General features: G+C 40.4%; 1 protein-coding gene across 1 annotated transcript; it reads right to left on the reverse strand.

Moving 5' to 3' along the window:
* Positions 1–3,056: 3,056 nt before the first annotated feature.
* On the reverse strand, positions 3,057–11,612 carry pmp22b (peripheral myelin protein 22b). The gene is made up of 5 exons (XM_005725905.1): positions 11,443–11,612; positions 10,627–10,717; positions 10,249–10,330; positions 7,107–7,247; positions 3,057–5,395 (listed from the first exon to the last, which is right to left on the reverse strand). The coding sequence occupies exons 2-5, from the start codon at positions 10,702–10,704 to the stop codon at positions 5,235–5,237; spliced, it is 462 nt and encodes a 153-aa protein (XP_005725962.1). The 5' UTR covers positions 10,705–10,717; positions 11,443–11,612; the 3' UTR covers positions 3,057–5,234.
* Between the last annotated feature and the right edge of the window lie 4,833 nt (positions 11,613–16,445).

Here is a 16,445-nt window from a genome sequence, read left to right on the forward strand (position 1 = left end):
ATGTGTCTACACATGCGAGTCTTTTGCACACAGACCTGCATGTTTATGACTGTTATAAAGTGTAAGAGGTGAGATCTCTGTGTGATCTGACCAGCTAATGCAAATCTAATCTTAGCCAGCTGCATGCCTTCAGCCCTTTCAGCCTCATCTGCTTCTTTCTTCTCCAGCTGAGGGACACATTATTAAAGCTACAAATTACCAAGACCCAGAGGTTCTTCCACTCGTGGTGATAGCAAGCAGATGGCAGCAAAGCTAAGAGAGACCCATCTTTTCTCCCCATCCCCATCTCCTTACATAAAGCACCATTTGCATTTCATGAGCCTTAATTGCGTCTGTTGCCCTCCTCCCCACCGGCTCTGCGATTTTGTGCCTGTCACTGTGCACCCCTGCACCCTTGAAGAAGCTGTGATAGATTAAGGTAGGCCTTCTGTTTGCATCCCCTTCATTGTGTTTCAGAAATTAGAAAATATTATCTCCCAGCCGAGTCGAAGTCAAAAAAGGGATGGCTGTGGGGGGTTGGAGGCTGGAGTGCAGGATTTGATAGTGACATTGGGTGTGATAGGAAAAGGCGGGGAAAATTTTTAAGGTATTAATGGGGAAAGTGATTATTATAAAAGCTAGTCCTTGACCCTGTGACGGGAAAACAATGACGCATGGAATCCCCAGACACCTATAAAGCACTGAGTTAATAATGCATATCAGTTAACAGTTGATGGGCACAAAACAATGATTTTGTGCTCTTTTTAAGGCTTTTTTTTTTTTCATTTCTTTTTTCCCTGCTATTCCAAAATATGCATCAGTATGAGAATTTACAGAAATACTGAATAAAAATGCTTAGAGTTTATGATGTTTGCCAAATAATGCTACAATAACCAGAAAGAAAGTTAAATGACAAACTATGACTAGTCATCATCAGTTAATTTTCAGACCAGTCTGGTCTGGTGTCTGTCTGCTTTGTCCTTTAACGCATTTGCGGTTGTGTTGTTGTGTCGTGGGCCATATGAGCAGACAGAGTTTAAAGTTTACAGTTTAAAGAAAAGGGATATTTAGATTACAGAAAACAATGCGTGGCTTAAAACTAGTCAGCACAATCAGAAAGAAGAAAGTACAAATCTGATATTTTGTTCCATGCTCTAATGCATTGCACAGGTTTATATTTATCCCAGTAATATTGGACATTGGGGCAATTTAGGATTATTTCTCTGTGTTAAAATAGAAGAAGACAAAAACAACAAAAAAAGGAAAAAAAAAACATAACATGTAACCAAATAGCAGGAAACAGACAGACAACAAAAGAAAGCAAAACAACCGAATAAAAGAATAAACAAACATAAGCACCAAGGCAAAATCATGGAATAGACAGAGCACAAAAAAAAAAATATCAACAGAATTAAAGATGAAAACCAGCTAAGCACATTGAAGTAAATACAGATGAGACAAAACAGAAATAAAAAAATACCTGCAGAAAAAACGAGGGGAACCAACGAGGCACACTAAAGTGAATACAAACGAGACAAAACAGCATTTTAAAGCCAACACGAGCAAAGACCAGTGAAGCAAAAGCAAGACAAGATGCCCAAACGTAACACGAAAACGTACCACAAGATGGTCAACACAATCACTAAACAACCAACAAGAAACAAGGCAAACTGACAGAAAGTAAAACTGACAAGAACAACAAGAACCCGCAGCAAGGCAACAAACAAAAACCAGTTAACCAGACAAAAAAAGAGAAACTCTAACCTACAAGAGCAGGGAGAACCCCGACAAAACGAGTTGGTCAAACCACAAAATGCACCCTCTGCCAAAAAACACTGCTGGAAGTTACAATGGCAGACTGGTAAAAAGTGACAGTATACTCAATATAGTTGTAACTGTAACCTGTTGCCCATTTTCAATTTCTTCACTGTCTGCTCATTTGACTTGACTTGATTTTGTTAGTTTGTTTTTTACTTTGTTTTTGTCTTCTTCTTTTTTAACTTAAATTTTCATTTAACTCTGTCCCTTAAAATAAAGATCTCTTTTGTAAAGAAGTACTGGTCAGTTCTGTTGTGAGCTTAGGAATTTAAATTGCACTCTGTAGTCTCTCTATTTCTTTTTTGAATCTGGCTTTGTTGTATTATTAATAATGGTAATAATACTTTATCAAATGGAGAAGAGTAATCTGTCTTCTACCTTTACGTCTGATGATGTCTTGCGCAGAAGAAGCTTCATAATGGCTTTGGAGGAGGCACATTTATCAGTCTGACTAAAGTAGACTAGTTGGCAGAATCACCCCCCTCTATCTCATACATGCATACTAATGACAGTGATGTACCGTCACAAACAAGCTGAGTTCCAGACAAACCTTAATCATCATATAAGGCGTTAACGAGGTTTGACACACTTCATTAAGAAAAGAATATGATCTGCCACACCCACCAGAGGCTATTTCGGTCGGTCTCCCTTCTCGGTTCAATGGTAGATGGTGAAATGACGTGCAGTACTCCAATTGTACCACACAGCGGCAGTGTTTGCTAATCTAGTATGAGACATATAGTAAATGTTGGCTTTGCTACTGTGTGCTTCCACTGGATGGCAGTATTGCACAGGACATGCAAAATTTTTAAGCCTGTAACCATGTACATTGACCTAAGGAAATTGAAATGTGCCCGGGTACAGCATGATGACATCATACATTGGAATGGTATAATGTGGTATGCACATCTGCACACACAGAGACTTTCCCAGTCTGTAAACAACAACAACACACACCCACACGCTCGCAGACCAGAATGCAGTGTTCCCATTTTACCCAGTGCTAGAATGTCAGAGGGGGCAGTAGTAGGAGACTGTGACCGCCTGAGCCTGCAACAAGAATCTTTCTTTAGAGTGTACTCTTTCACTGCTGGAGATTTAGACGCATCATCAGCTCAGTGCAAAAGTGCTAGCTGAGGAGTGACTGTTATAGAAATAGAATATTCAGACTCCATTAGTCAGAACGGCTGAGTGTTCTTCAGATTGATTAGATATGTTATAGATGTGTGCACTGCGACTGAAAGACACAGTAAGCTCCATTAAGGTGGCAAGAATCATCCTTTAATGGTTAAATTCAAAGTAGCTTTTGGTAATATCAAGAGCATTTGGTTTTGGTGTAAACATAGCACAGCTGAAAGTGGCAGCTTTACACAAAATAATCAAGAGGGCAGTTGTCATTAGAGGCAGTCTCTTCTAACTGGACCCAATGAACAGCATCATGCTGAAAAACCATAGCAGACTATTATCTAGTGTAAGCTCAGAATGAAATACTTGAATCCAACACAGTGTAGTTCTTTTTTGGAAGGGGAGAGGATCTCAGAGGAGATGCCATCAAGTGGAGGACAGATGCTTTCTCATTAGTGTTCAGAACATGCTCCCAGTCCTCTTATGTCTGATGTCACGAGAGACACAGTATACACTGAAACGCTATCTGCGTGTTTTGAATAGCTGGCATCGTGCGCCGTGTGGGTGACACAAGTCGCATACAGCATTTGCAACCACACGCACTAACCTAGGTTTGACTGGCTAAATTGCACACAGACATTTACAGGCTGCGTTTCAGTTGCCGATGTCTTCGACTGATCTCAAACGTTTTCACACACGTCAGTAATAGCAAATATGCCACGACACATGGGTAGTAATCATCATTTTCCACATTAAGCTTTTGGAGCTCAGAAAAGTGTGTCTCAAAGTTTACGGGCAAACAGCAAAATGACTTCTGCAAAATGTAACGGTTTACTTTACATGCATAGAGTGTTACAGTCCCTTGTAACAGTGGAATACACAGTATTAGATGATGTGAAAGTAGTTTTATTTAGTAAGTGAGTGTTTTAGGCTAGATTGTCATAAACATTTGTTATGCACAACATATAAACAGTAAAGGTTTTATACAGTAGACAAAAAACCATCTAAACGTCAGTGGGCAGAGACTGCAGCGTGTCAAACTTCAAGTATGTGAAACAGACAGTTGTATCATTACTGCAAACCTCTCTGTCCTTTTATCACTTAATAGAGTTAATATTTCAGTCATGTTTTTCCTATCATCTCATATTTTATATGGCTTCAACTTGGTGGCATTTATTCTAGTAGCGTTAAATGTATAACTTCTTCCTTTCGGTATAATGCCCCACAGTGATTATGCTCTTTCTGATACTTTTCTACAAAGACTTCTTGAGAATTGAACAGCCATACGCGCGAGGCGAACACAAACATCAGAATGATGGAAAATTAAGGCAAACAGAGCTGAAAAATAAAAGCTTATTTAAAGTTCTTTCTCTGTGATCTGACTATAAACTCGCAGAATAATACTGACATTCCATTCTAAATGACTTTCGATTGCATTAGTGCACCACCCCAACCGTGTTTATCCGCCGTTTACAGTAGCTGATAAAAGGGGGAAAAAAAAAATCAGACACTGCAAAGTGAAATCGGCTGTGTTCCCTAAAGAAGCAGCCCGGCACTAGATGTAGAAGTGCACCGCTGGCTGAGTCTCACTTTAATTAATGGCAAGCTGTTTGACTCTAAACAATAACAAAGCAACTCTGCTGTAAATGATTGCTATCAGTAATAGGAATGATAAATACATAGCACCATCTTTTGTTGAAAGTAAGAAATGGAAAAAAGACTGAAAACAAATACACTTAAACTTGCAAATTCACAAATAGAAAAGGACCAAATCCATATTCATGGCTGTGCTACATCCATGGATGTTACCACTCTCTTTTGTAAAGCAACCCCGTCGAAAATGCTTAATTAACCTCTCTATTTCTATACATGCACTTTGGTTAGTATACTTCAAGAAACACTTTTTTTTCTCTCTTACTTATTACTTGGCAATTACCAAAACAAAAAAGGCAAAAAAAATAGTCTATAATTATTTCATCATTACAAACAAAGACTGAGGCACTTAATCAGCTAAAATAAAGCTCATAGTATCCATTGACAGAGCAACACAAAAACTATGTACATATATGTAAAAAGTGTTATAAATATGTTTTAAACCATAGATACTATATACATCTTTAAACTGAGACAGTATTGGTGTTTTCGTGTTTTGGTTTGATTTTTGGTATTAATCCCCCCTTCTGTGAACTTGGTGTTTTGGCCTGGTGGCTCCACTGGTAGTTGGGCATCACGAGTTATACTTCAGAGGGGTACTGATAGCACTTGCAGTTGGGCGGGGGGGGTTACTGGGAACAGTGGGATGGAGTGACGGCTCATTCTCGCTTCCTCAAGATGACATAGATGAGTCCGCTGATCAGCGCCAAGGGGAAGGCCACCCACGCCAGGATGTAGGAGTAGCCAAATGAATTTCCCTCCGGCACCCATTCTGGACTCATCACCGTGTAGATGATGGCTCCGCTCATCACAAACAAACCTGCAAGGGGGAAAAGGTGACTTTTTAATAATACTGGCCATAATCATCTTAGTGTTAGATCAGGTTTCTGTGTGTCTTGTGTCCTGGGCTGAACCCTGCTTGGCGGCAGTAACGAGCAGGTCAGTTTCCCAGAAGGCATTCCCCCGCATTACATCACACTTTTTCATGCTTGTTGAACCCCATTGTGGCCTATGTAAGCTTTTCCAGCTCTGCCCACCGACCAACCTTGTCTGACATGGCACGATCTGTTTGTCAGACCCCCCCATCCTCCCACGCCACACCTCCCACCGCCAGCCTTACTGACATTTGAACACTGCGCGGCTGGCAGTGTTCCCAGTGTCATTCCTGTTTGGCTGAGTGGGCAACTGGGTGCCAGGCAATGTGCTGGCACCGTGGAGAGAAAACCTGGGATTTTGTAAAGGGCTGCCAAGAGAGAACACAATGGACTTGCAGTAGAGATGCTCTCTGGCCAAAGGGCATGGAGTACAATGAACAAGGGGAGTATAAAAACCATTAGTAACTGGCTCATACCTAAATCTGATTCTCTCCAATAGAACATGGAAAGTGAGCATCCACTAATGGTTTCTTGGTGGTGGTGGTGGATTTGTACTGTATGAGTAGCACCTTTTGAGACTACCCAGGTGTTGCTGTGTTATTAATGCAGGTCAGAGTAGTGCGGAAGCTAGACTACCAGTCAAAAGTTTGCATGCACTTCCCAGAGGGCACTGCATGGCAGAATGCTATGGTAGCCATTTTGGTTACTCTATGCAAGTCACTGACTCTGGATCCAGCAAAACAGCCCCAGACCATCACGCTTCCTCCTTCCTCCTTCATGTTTGACATTTGATGTCACATGTTGGGGAACCATCCTTTTGCTTACGTGACGGTGTAAAGAAAATCTTGGCTGATCAACCAAAGATTTCAAATCTTGATTCATCAGTCCATGACACCTTCTTCCAGTCTTCAGTAGTCCATTGGCTGTGTTTCATGGACCAGGCAAGCCCTTTTTTTCTTATTCTGGCATCTTAGTAATGGCTTTCTTGCTGCAGCTCAACCCGTCAAACCTTCAACTCAAAGCCTTCTCTTTACAGTCAAAAATGAGACTTGCTTACCACGATTACTCTTGAACTGAACATTTAAAGCTGTGGTCTTGTGAATTGGCTGTCACACAACCTGATGACTCAACTTCCTGTCAGAGTTTCTCCAAGTTTCTGAGTGCCTTTTAATGGTGAAGGTGACTGTACTCACTGACACATTGAGTTTCTTCACCATTTCTCTGACAGGAACAACCTACACTTTCAAGCATTATGATCTTCTGTCTCTCTTCCTTTGTTATTTGCCTTTTACTTGCAATTTTTATAGCAACACACATCTTTTTGCAGTACAATACTCATGCTACCCTACACGTGGATCGATGAGGTTATAAGTAGTCAATGAAAGTTGGGACACATTTGATGAGAGCTGTTTAAATTTCAATTTTAAAAAAAGAACTGCGGTGTTCTAAAACATTTCAGTGACCGTGTATATTAGTCATTCTTGGGAAAATAAAGAAGATTTCAATTTTTCAGCTTCTCAAAATTGAAAAAAAAAAAGCTGATTTATTTGGTTGCTACTGTTATCAATGAAATGCCTAATTTTTTTAATACATTTTTATTATATTTACTCAGGTAATATAAAAATTATGTGAATGTGTTAAGGGTGATGAACTCACTGGCAAGGATCTGGAAGGTTCCAGTGAGGAAGAAGCGTCCACCCTTCTGCAAAGTGAAGAGCTGGCAGAAGAAGAGGAAGAGAGACAGGCAGCTGAAGATGATGGATAGGATCATGACAGCCTGGACCGACTGAATCCACTCTGCAGGGGAGAGAGGGGAGTTGAAAAGAGAGAGAGAGTCCTGTCAGCAACAGCACGCCAGTCATCATGAACCAGAGCATAATAGATGTTTGATTGACTTAATGAACACACAACAGGATGAGAAGACAGAAATGAAAAAAATCCAAACCCAAAGTGTACTGTTGTACTGTGCCCCTGCTGAATTTAAGCATCCTCACAAATAAAACATAATGAGGCAGCCTTGGCATTGTTGACTTCTGGGAATCTATAATGGATCCTTAACGATGAAACCTAGGTATCTTATTTCTAAAAGCTCTGTGAGCCCCTCACAGTAGGACCTATGACTAAATGTGCCATATTGATTTTTCCTCCAAGGCCAGGCTTCTAGAAGCTATTAACCCATTAGACACCTGTATTGACAGAGTCCACCATGCACCATCTACTCTACTGGTGCTCAATCTCCATGTATGGTTGTGTGTTTTTGCGTTTTACTCGTGCTGCCATTCCAGGAATCATTGGACTTCCAAGCAGTGTCTATTTCTTGACTGATGGTTTTCCATGCTTACTTCCTACCCCATCAGGCCCTATCAGGTTTCTCACCTTACCTCACTTCCTGCCCCACAGGTTTCCTGAAGCACTCGCACTTTCCCTTCCTCTATATACTTATTTAGTCTTTCGCTTTAGTCACATTTACTATTTCTATTTTTGTGCTCTTATCTCCCTAGACCTGTGTGTATTGGCATAAGTTGCAAATGCCACTCACTAGCTGCTGTCCAGTCCTGACGCCTGCAAGTACTCCAGATAAGTCTTTAAAATATGTATTTCTTTAATATAACTCAATCTGTATGCATGCCTCTGCGAAGGTTTGACATTGAAATATATGGATTTGTCTACTTCAAAATTCTCATACATCTGTGATTTATTGATTCTCTTACCTTTTTTTAAATAAGAGGCATATTGCGGTTTTAATGGAGGCGCACTTACAAAGTGAAAAAAGGCACAGTGCATAATTTATTAGTGCTCGTTCTCAAGAACAACAAGGAGGATTAAGCGATAAAACAGCTTACTTTGTGTGATGTTTTTCACTTTAACTGACCGCATTTTAACTCAGCATTACAACAATTCATTACCCTGTAACACATTTCATGCATTTTATTCTGTGGCCGTTTAAAAAACAATCACAGTTTTTCTGGTGAAACTGCATGATGACTACATAGAGTTACCAGCTCGGAGTCAGGTTTCCTACAATGGCAGCAGCAGAGAATGTCCCGAGGACCACTGGCTCATAGATGAGATATGGGAAGAAACATGACACATTGCAAATCTCCATCCATAAAATGTCGCCAGCTTGATACCACACCCACGCAACAATTAGATTCCACTATGATAACCGTGTTTTCAAATGTTATATATAAATCTGTGATAGCATTTTGTGAATGCAGCGACAGTACACTGCTTTCTAATAAACAGCCCTCCAGCCCTCCTTCCTTCCTTCTTTCCCGACCAGTAGTAGGAAACAGTGACATCGCGCATTTCCTGGCATGAGGCGTGCTTCACGGTTCAAAATAACACAGAAACCCAAGAGGGACTCGCATTCAAAAATGAACATAAACTGGGTCTGGGTTCATTATTATTACGGAAATAACTTCCAGGAAGAGCAACTAAAGGATTCTGCTGAAATTCAAAACAGGAAAGTAACTGTTGAAGCTTTTCCAAAAACAGTAAACAGCAAAAATAAAACTGCTGTAGTATTCCCTCACTTGTTTATGTGGTGTAGGTCTGTGCTGGGGCAGCAGACATTCCTCGACCGCTAAATTTAGAGCAAGTAAATTTTGTGAAGTAATTTTCCTGGCTGCAAGCACGTGATGTTTAACTCACTCAGCATTTGATAACTGTGGCATCACACAGTGTGTGTGTGTGTTTTTCTTTTCTTTTTTTCATGGCAACACTGAAGGTTTAGAAATTCCCTAAAAATAACTGTGATGCCCATGATTATGATTTGGTTCAGAGGAAAGTTGATTGCTCAGCAAAGCTTCCAAAAGCTCTTTTGAACGCAGGCTTGGCCCCAACGTGCGAGCAGACCACTATCTTCCATCTCTCAAAGCCAAAGCAAAGACCTGGGAACGGCACACGCGCCTTGTTAAATAAACACTCTGCGTCAGTGCACCAGTGAAAGCAAGTCAAACAAACTGACTGCACCATCAAACTACCTGGCAGAGTGTGCAACCACTGCTGCCCCTGACAAAATACACACTGGCTGAACGCAGCTCATACTAGACAAATGACATCAGCCAGCTACAGCCAGCAGCTCTTGCAGCACTGTGACGGCACTTTTAGTAGCAAAGCATACAGATGATGCAGAGTGAACATTCATGAAGAGGAAAATATATCACTCTTTGACTGTTTTGACATTGTAAAATATTTGTATTTAGTGTCTACTATCAATATGAATATCAGTATTTCTAATTAAAGCATCCCGTGTCTGACTTTGTGTACATAAATCTCCTAACGCTGCACCTGCTGCCTTAAATTGTCCTAATGATCCCTGCAAGCTAACACGGGACACTAAGATCTTACTCTGGGCGTGACCCACTATCAGCATGCTATGTTCTGCTCACGGTGGTCCAAGGTTTCCCTGGTTTCAAACACACAGGCACATAGATTTAAAACTTTAAATACTCTTTGCAGCCCCACCCTGATTCTCCACAGCTCTGTTACTATGGACTCCCAACACGAGACCTGAATATGGACATCGCACCACGACTATTTATACAGTGGCAGCCTATCAGCTAGCACTTCAAAACAGCACTGCCACATTCTCTGCCCTAGATGGCACCACAGTTCCAGAGTAACTGTGACACACCCACACCATAGGGTAGATAAATGATGGATTTTTAAAGTAAAGCAAGTTTAAAACTGAGCTTCAGAGAGAACAGAGCAGCATGTAAATTCCCCAGCCACTGTATTGTCAACAAACAGTTTAAAGGCAAACAGCAAAATATAAGTGAGGCTGGTATCTGACCTCCAGTTGATGCTGTGATACATCCAGAGGTAGTACAGTTTGTCCATAGGTCTGATGTGGTAGATTCACCTGTTGTCCATGCCTGGTGGCAACAACATACAACTCAGTCAATAAGAGAAATAGATCTCATTGGCATAGTTCTATTCTTAAGACACACATAAATAAGTTGAATAATAATTATTTTATGTTTAGTGGTGGAGGTAAAACATCCATAATGGCTCCAAGAGAGTCAGTTTGCATGTAATCCTCCACGATATCTTATATCTTCAGGATACTGAGTGCACATGCATGCCTTTCTAATTGCTCCTGCTCTGTGTGCATGCTCACTATGACATCTGAACAAACAGAGACATGGGTAAACATGTCATTTTCACTCACGCTGACAATTGTTGACACAAAGAGGAGAACCAGAGCAGCGAGGTGCAGGAAGATGATTCCAAGTAGCAGGAGCAGCATCTTTACAGATGACCTGGAAAGCAGTGAGTAGAGGAGACAATCAGACGGTCAATGTACGTGTGTGTGTATTTGTGTGGATGCCAGATTGGTGGGATATGGGTGTGTCGCTGCAGCACGTTCAACGCGGACAGCCTTTTAAGAAATTTTATCTCAGCCTGTCTGTTTGAGATGACAGGATCCTTCCATAACATCAGTTTCAAAAGGCAGTAAATAATTAACGATATTATTCATATAGTCAGAGGTATGGTGCCTTTGAGTCACAGCCAGTGTAACAGCAAGTTTGTCAATATGATTAAACTTTAAAGATTATCTCAGGAGGGTCCCTTTTTGCTTTAACAACACAAAATCTTGGCTTTTTTAAGCAAAAATAAATAAATAAATAAAATAATAATACGTCTTTTTTTTTCTTTGAAACTCCTTAAATCCGCCATATATCATTTACAAAACTGCATTTATTTCAGTTATATTCGGTTTTTTTCGGGTAGCAAAATGACTTGTTAAAACAAAGCGAAGGAAACACGATTAGACAAAGGCTTATTAATTCTGTCTATAGTTGAAATTAATATGCTAAACTTAATGCCAGTTTATTTGCGGTGACAGCTCAATTCCCCCGTGTCTGTGTGTACGCGCAATGAAGCAGTCTGCGCGGGGAAAATCTCGTTTCTCCCTTTAATCCGCCGGAACTGCCTGAGTGCGCCTGAACGTAACTAAGTTTAGAAAAAAGCAAAGTCCACTTACTTCGAGCGTAGAGCTTGTATGTCCACAAAAAGAGAAGCAAAAGCAAGTTTGCCCGAAAAAGAGTCCGACAGCGGTAGTCCTCTGTCCTAAAAGTCGCTCTCAGACTAGATTGATGCCAGGACTGACGTTCTGTTATAAAGTCTCATTATGGAAGAACAACGCCCTGCGTGCGTCGCTGCGTCATGGAGTGACCCTCTGGTTCACAGCCAGTGTTCCCAATATAGACGCGCTATGCGTAATGCCATGGGTTGCCTTAGTTACTAACTTACTGTGTGTAGTAACCTGGTAGTAATTGTTTGACTGTCGTGGTAACTAACAGCAACTATGTGATTTCGAGGTTTCTCTTTCATCTTTTGTTGTATTAGGAATTAGGAATTTAATTTGGCGTTCCATATTGTAGATATTTATAAGTAATGTAATAAGACATCTGAAACTTTCTTTTTTGGCATATTTATAGTTTATATCATTAAATAATAAGGGGATTTATTTGAAAATCAAGCACAATTGTCCAAGAATTGCAAGACATTAGTTGTTGTTTTTTTCTTAATTTACGTTCATTTCTTGTTTATGCAAAGAATCTAAACAAATGATAAATAAATAAAGACCTTTTTCTGGTCATATATCGTATGTAATAGCTTATGTGTTTGTGGTACAACACTGTAAGGCAATGAAAAGCAACGTTTCCTTGGAAACCACGGGAGTCAGAGTGACAGACTCTGTTGTAATGTTTTGTAATGTGATGTAGCGTGGGCCTTCTCCCTCTGGTAGTCATGAACTACGCGCTGTGACTCACTGCGTGCATGAAAGTGTGGATGGGCATGCTCAGCACACCACAAGTGAGAGATAGCATCTGGGGCTCTCCTCTGTTTGACATGACTCATTTCCAGTGGGAGTGTGATGGTGTTCCACCCTGAAGAAGGACCCCTGATGTTAAAAGTATGCACTTTGGTCAGTTCTATAAACGTGTGTGTTGTAACGAGCGTAATTCAAAGAAATATATTCAGGGAGTTAACCATGAAAATATTATACAGTATAAATTGATGGCCTTATCTCTTTCTCCCTCTGGATCGTGTTCAGGGCAGAATTACAGAGATACAAGGTAACCAGTAAATACTACGATCATTTAGAAAGGTAATTCTTTTTGATTGATTCTGCCCTTCGTTGTACATGTTAAAAGCATCATTTCTAATAAAATTCCTCTTCCAAACATTAAAAGACGTTTGCACTAGCTTCTTGGCTGAGCAGCACAAACTTATCAAACTTTCCTCACATTAGCAGGTTGGTGGAGTAGCTTAGGGTGTAACTGACCTCCCATAACCCCCTGTCAGTGTCCACTTTCTATTCTTCAACACTTAGCTTACACTTCCTGGATTCTGCTATATTTGTTCCTCACACTCACATGAAAATGAGGTGGGACAGTTAGAGGAGCAGATCAAGTGCTGCTCTTAGTCAGAGCTTTGGGACTCCTTGAATCCAAGTTTTTGACATGATTAGCCTGAGTTGCATCAAGTACCTCTTTGCATGTTGTGATTGTTTTGGTATGTGTCACTGATATCTGCTGTGTATTTAACCCAGAGTAGCTCTGGTTATGAGTCCTGAACTCTGATTGTATGACCTGTGAAATGGTCAACAATAATGGTTTACAGTGACATTCAGAGGAGAGGTCTCGTTAAAACCGTAGCGCAGCCGTGTAGGCCCTCCTCATTCCCATCCCTTATATGTCAATGTTTGTAAAAGACTGACAATCAGTGGGCTGAAAGGACACGGGAGTGTTAAGTTTACTCCGTTTGCTGGGGTTGAAGCCAAGCACTCTGGGAAGAGCCACATAGCAAACATTCAGAGTGAGATACTGAATAATGTTACATTTGGAATCAGCTCCTAACATTTCATCTCTGTCACTAACATGGCTTCGCATAGCTTCACGTTAGCACATACCAAAACCATAGATAGGACATCAGCCCAAGGACATGGATCTAGAAACTAGACATGATTGAGTTACAGTAACTCCATCCAGATGGCAGCAAAGAAATGTTTTGTTCTACCATAATAGATCCTAAAAAGCGCAAAACAGAAGGCGAGCTTTGACCCACAGCAATCTTCTTCTTGACGACGTTAAGTTAGTCTAAGAGGCTGCTTTCTTTCACTTATCTTGACTCAAGCATTAACTGGAATGAATACATGGCTTATACTCACAGCAGACATCTTTCAGATTTTCTGTGAGACAGTGGATACAGCTGATGCTCCTTAAGGGTCGGGGGGGGGCGCCTATCTGCGTCACTGTTGAGTCACTTGGGAACAGGCCTCCTGCCTTGTGTTTCAGGTTGTGGCAGCTGTTGGCCAAAAGTGCCTCGTTTCTGTAATCAGCATGTGAAGTGTCACTATTAGTTGCTGCAGTTTAATAGCTCTCTTCCTGCTGCAGCAATATTTTTGTTGGACCATCCAGCTCTTCTACCCCCAGTCTGCCCAGATGTTAACAGTCATTAAATTTAAAAGATCACATATGATCTAGTAACTATCACACCCATAAAATACAGCCATGCAGGTCACGTGTGAGTGAAGAACTGACAGACAACCTAAGTAAAGATGGAACAGGAGGATGGTAGGAACACAAATGCAGGAAACAGGAAACAGAAAGAGTGATGAGAGGTAAATACAGTCCGTCTGTTTGTGTGCTGATAAATTGTAACCTAGTCTCAACCCCTGAGTTGTCATCACACTTTAATTAAACTATACATGGGAGATGACAGCTAAGGGGCAAACTGCTCTATCACAAAAAGGAAAACCCACAATAAACACACAACATGGTCAGGTTTAAATGAACCAGTTAATGATAATTATAAGTGGGTGGTTTATTTAAAATCATCCCAAAGTAGCTTCATCGTTGCCATCATATGGCATACTAACCTTTTGCCAAGTTGCAAAATCCCCTAAAATTGCACTGTTTGCAGAAATTTCATTATTTCATTGCTCATAAAAGGAAACTCTTAATCAATCTCATGTCTATATTAAAATCTCTCAAAGGCATGTGTCAGCTGACATGTCCAAAATCATATGGTCCTGATTCACGTGGTGTCTTTCATCACTCTGGTTTGTAAATGGGAAGTTTTAGGGTCATAGTTTGTATTTGTATAAATTCAAACAGAAGCTTGACTCATATGCTGTGAGAAGCTGAACCTTGTTCCTTTGTTGCCAGATATATAAATAAATAAAACAGAAATCTAATAAGTGTGGCTTTAAGACAGACGAAACTGCATACTGTAACTCCCAGTCATCATCAGCCCACTGTGATTCAGCAGGAAAGACTGCAGTATTGTTTCTCGACCTCTGCATCTCTCTATTAGCCACCCATTCTGCTGTCTATTGAGAATGCAAAGTATTGGATTCACAGATCTATGCTATGAATTGTTATGGTAGCTAGTCAATAGCACAAATGACCCATGAGACTCTTGTCTCCTCCACATTAAAGAGTACTGTTCTTTCTGCTCAATTCCTGAACTTCGGTTAGTCGCTGCACTCGTCTATCTTATCGTGCTTCCCTCCTTGTAGCCGGTTACTTGCAAAATGCTGGGGGAAGATAACGTTGTCTGAAAGTTCAAAAGTTTAGGACTGTGCCTCTGTGGTTTTGAGAGAGTTGGCAGTTGGGATGAAAAACCACATACATTACATGTCTTATCAGTGTGTCTCCAGCTTCCTTCAACTGCCAACAGTAATCAATTATTCAATAAATTTATACCTACCTTTTTATGTGTGTCTAAAATCTGTTTATTAATATTTTCCAGCATTTTCCAAAAAATAAAAAAATAAACTAAAGAGAAAAACATATGAATACAGCAATACAATCTGATCAAGCCAGTAATAATGAACAATGGTGTGAGCAGTGCAGAAGAGATAAAGCCACCAACTTAAACAATATCAGCCATCTGGAGGGAAGGGTACCAAGGCTACAAAAGCCACCAACAGGGAAGAAGAAAGAGTCTGGAATTACACCAAATAATGCAATTATACAGTTAAAGTTAATCAATTTTCCTGACCTTTGATAATGATCGATACATTTCCTCCCAGTAGGGTTGGGAAGTGTGACAAGACCAAAGCATGTGTACACTGGTGACATCTGTCACATGTTGGGTCCGCATTAATAGATTATAGACAGCCTAACCTTTGTGACGTGAGAGCAGTATCTGTATGATGCTATCGCACAGATGAAGAACTTACGTGTATTACTTAATGCAGCTTCCCGGAGTTCCTGAGACATTTCTTCTCTCAGATCCACCTCCCTAAACTGATTTGATGGAATTTAAGGAGTCTAAGTGCAGGGAGTGAATTTGAACTTACGCACAGTACTGTGTAAAATTCTTGAGACACCTCTCAGTTCCTTATATTTTACTATTTGCACATGATTTACTGAAACAGGTGCAGACATACATGTAAATACAGCGTGTTGGGCAAAATTTGTACAGTTCTGAGGAGCTTGAAAGTAAATATTTGGAGTTACTGCCATTATTTTTTAATATGGTCTGAACTATCTTAGGCAAGCTTTCTCGTAAGAGAACTCTTTAGGAACGGTTCTTCAGCTTTCTTGAGGAAGGATCCTGTGTTAGATCTTTGCTGGTCTTATTCCTAGTTCTATTAATAAGACTATAAATTTGTGGGCACCAAAAAGGGGTTTTTATAGATAGATTAAACTTTTCCGTTATCTGCTGTAAAGATACAAAGGTGTTGTTAATCTATGGGTCTTTAAATGATTCTAGCAGAGGTGTTGGACTATGAATTATGAGCATTTGGGTTGTCTTTAAAGCTGTTTGGAGAGCTAAACAACACCTAAACTGGTTCCAAATGGAACAATGGAACGGTCTGACTATAACATTTTTGACTGAGCCTATATTGAAAGACAAAGTTTACAGCCCCAAAATGGAGTTTCCAAATAACCTCTTGGGTGAACTCATTGTTTAGGCACAGATCCAAAAGCCGCAGGAAGAGCTGGTTCCCATGAATGTTTAGCTGTC

Source organism: Pundamilia nyererei, unplaced genomic scaffold, assembly GCF_000239375.1.
Source record: "Pundamilia nyererei isolate P.nyererei 1_Seehausen unplaced genomic scaffold, PunNye1.0 scaffold00017, whole genome shotgun sequence".
In the NCBI taxonomy this organism is placed as follows: domain Eukaryota; kingdom Metazoa; phylum Chordata; class Actinopteri; order Cichliformes; family Cichlidae; genus Pundamilia; species Pundamilia nyererei.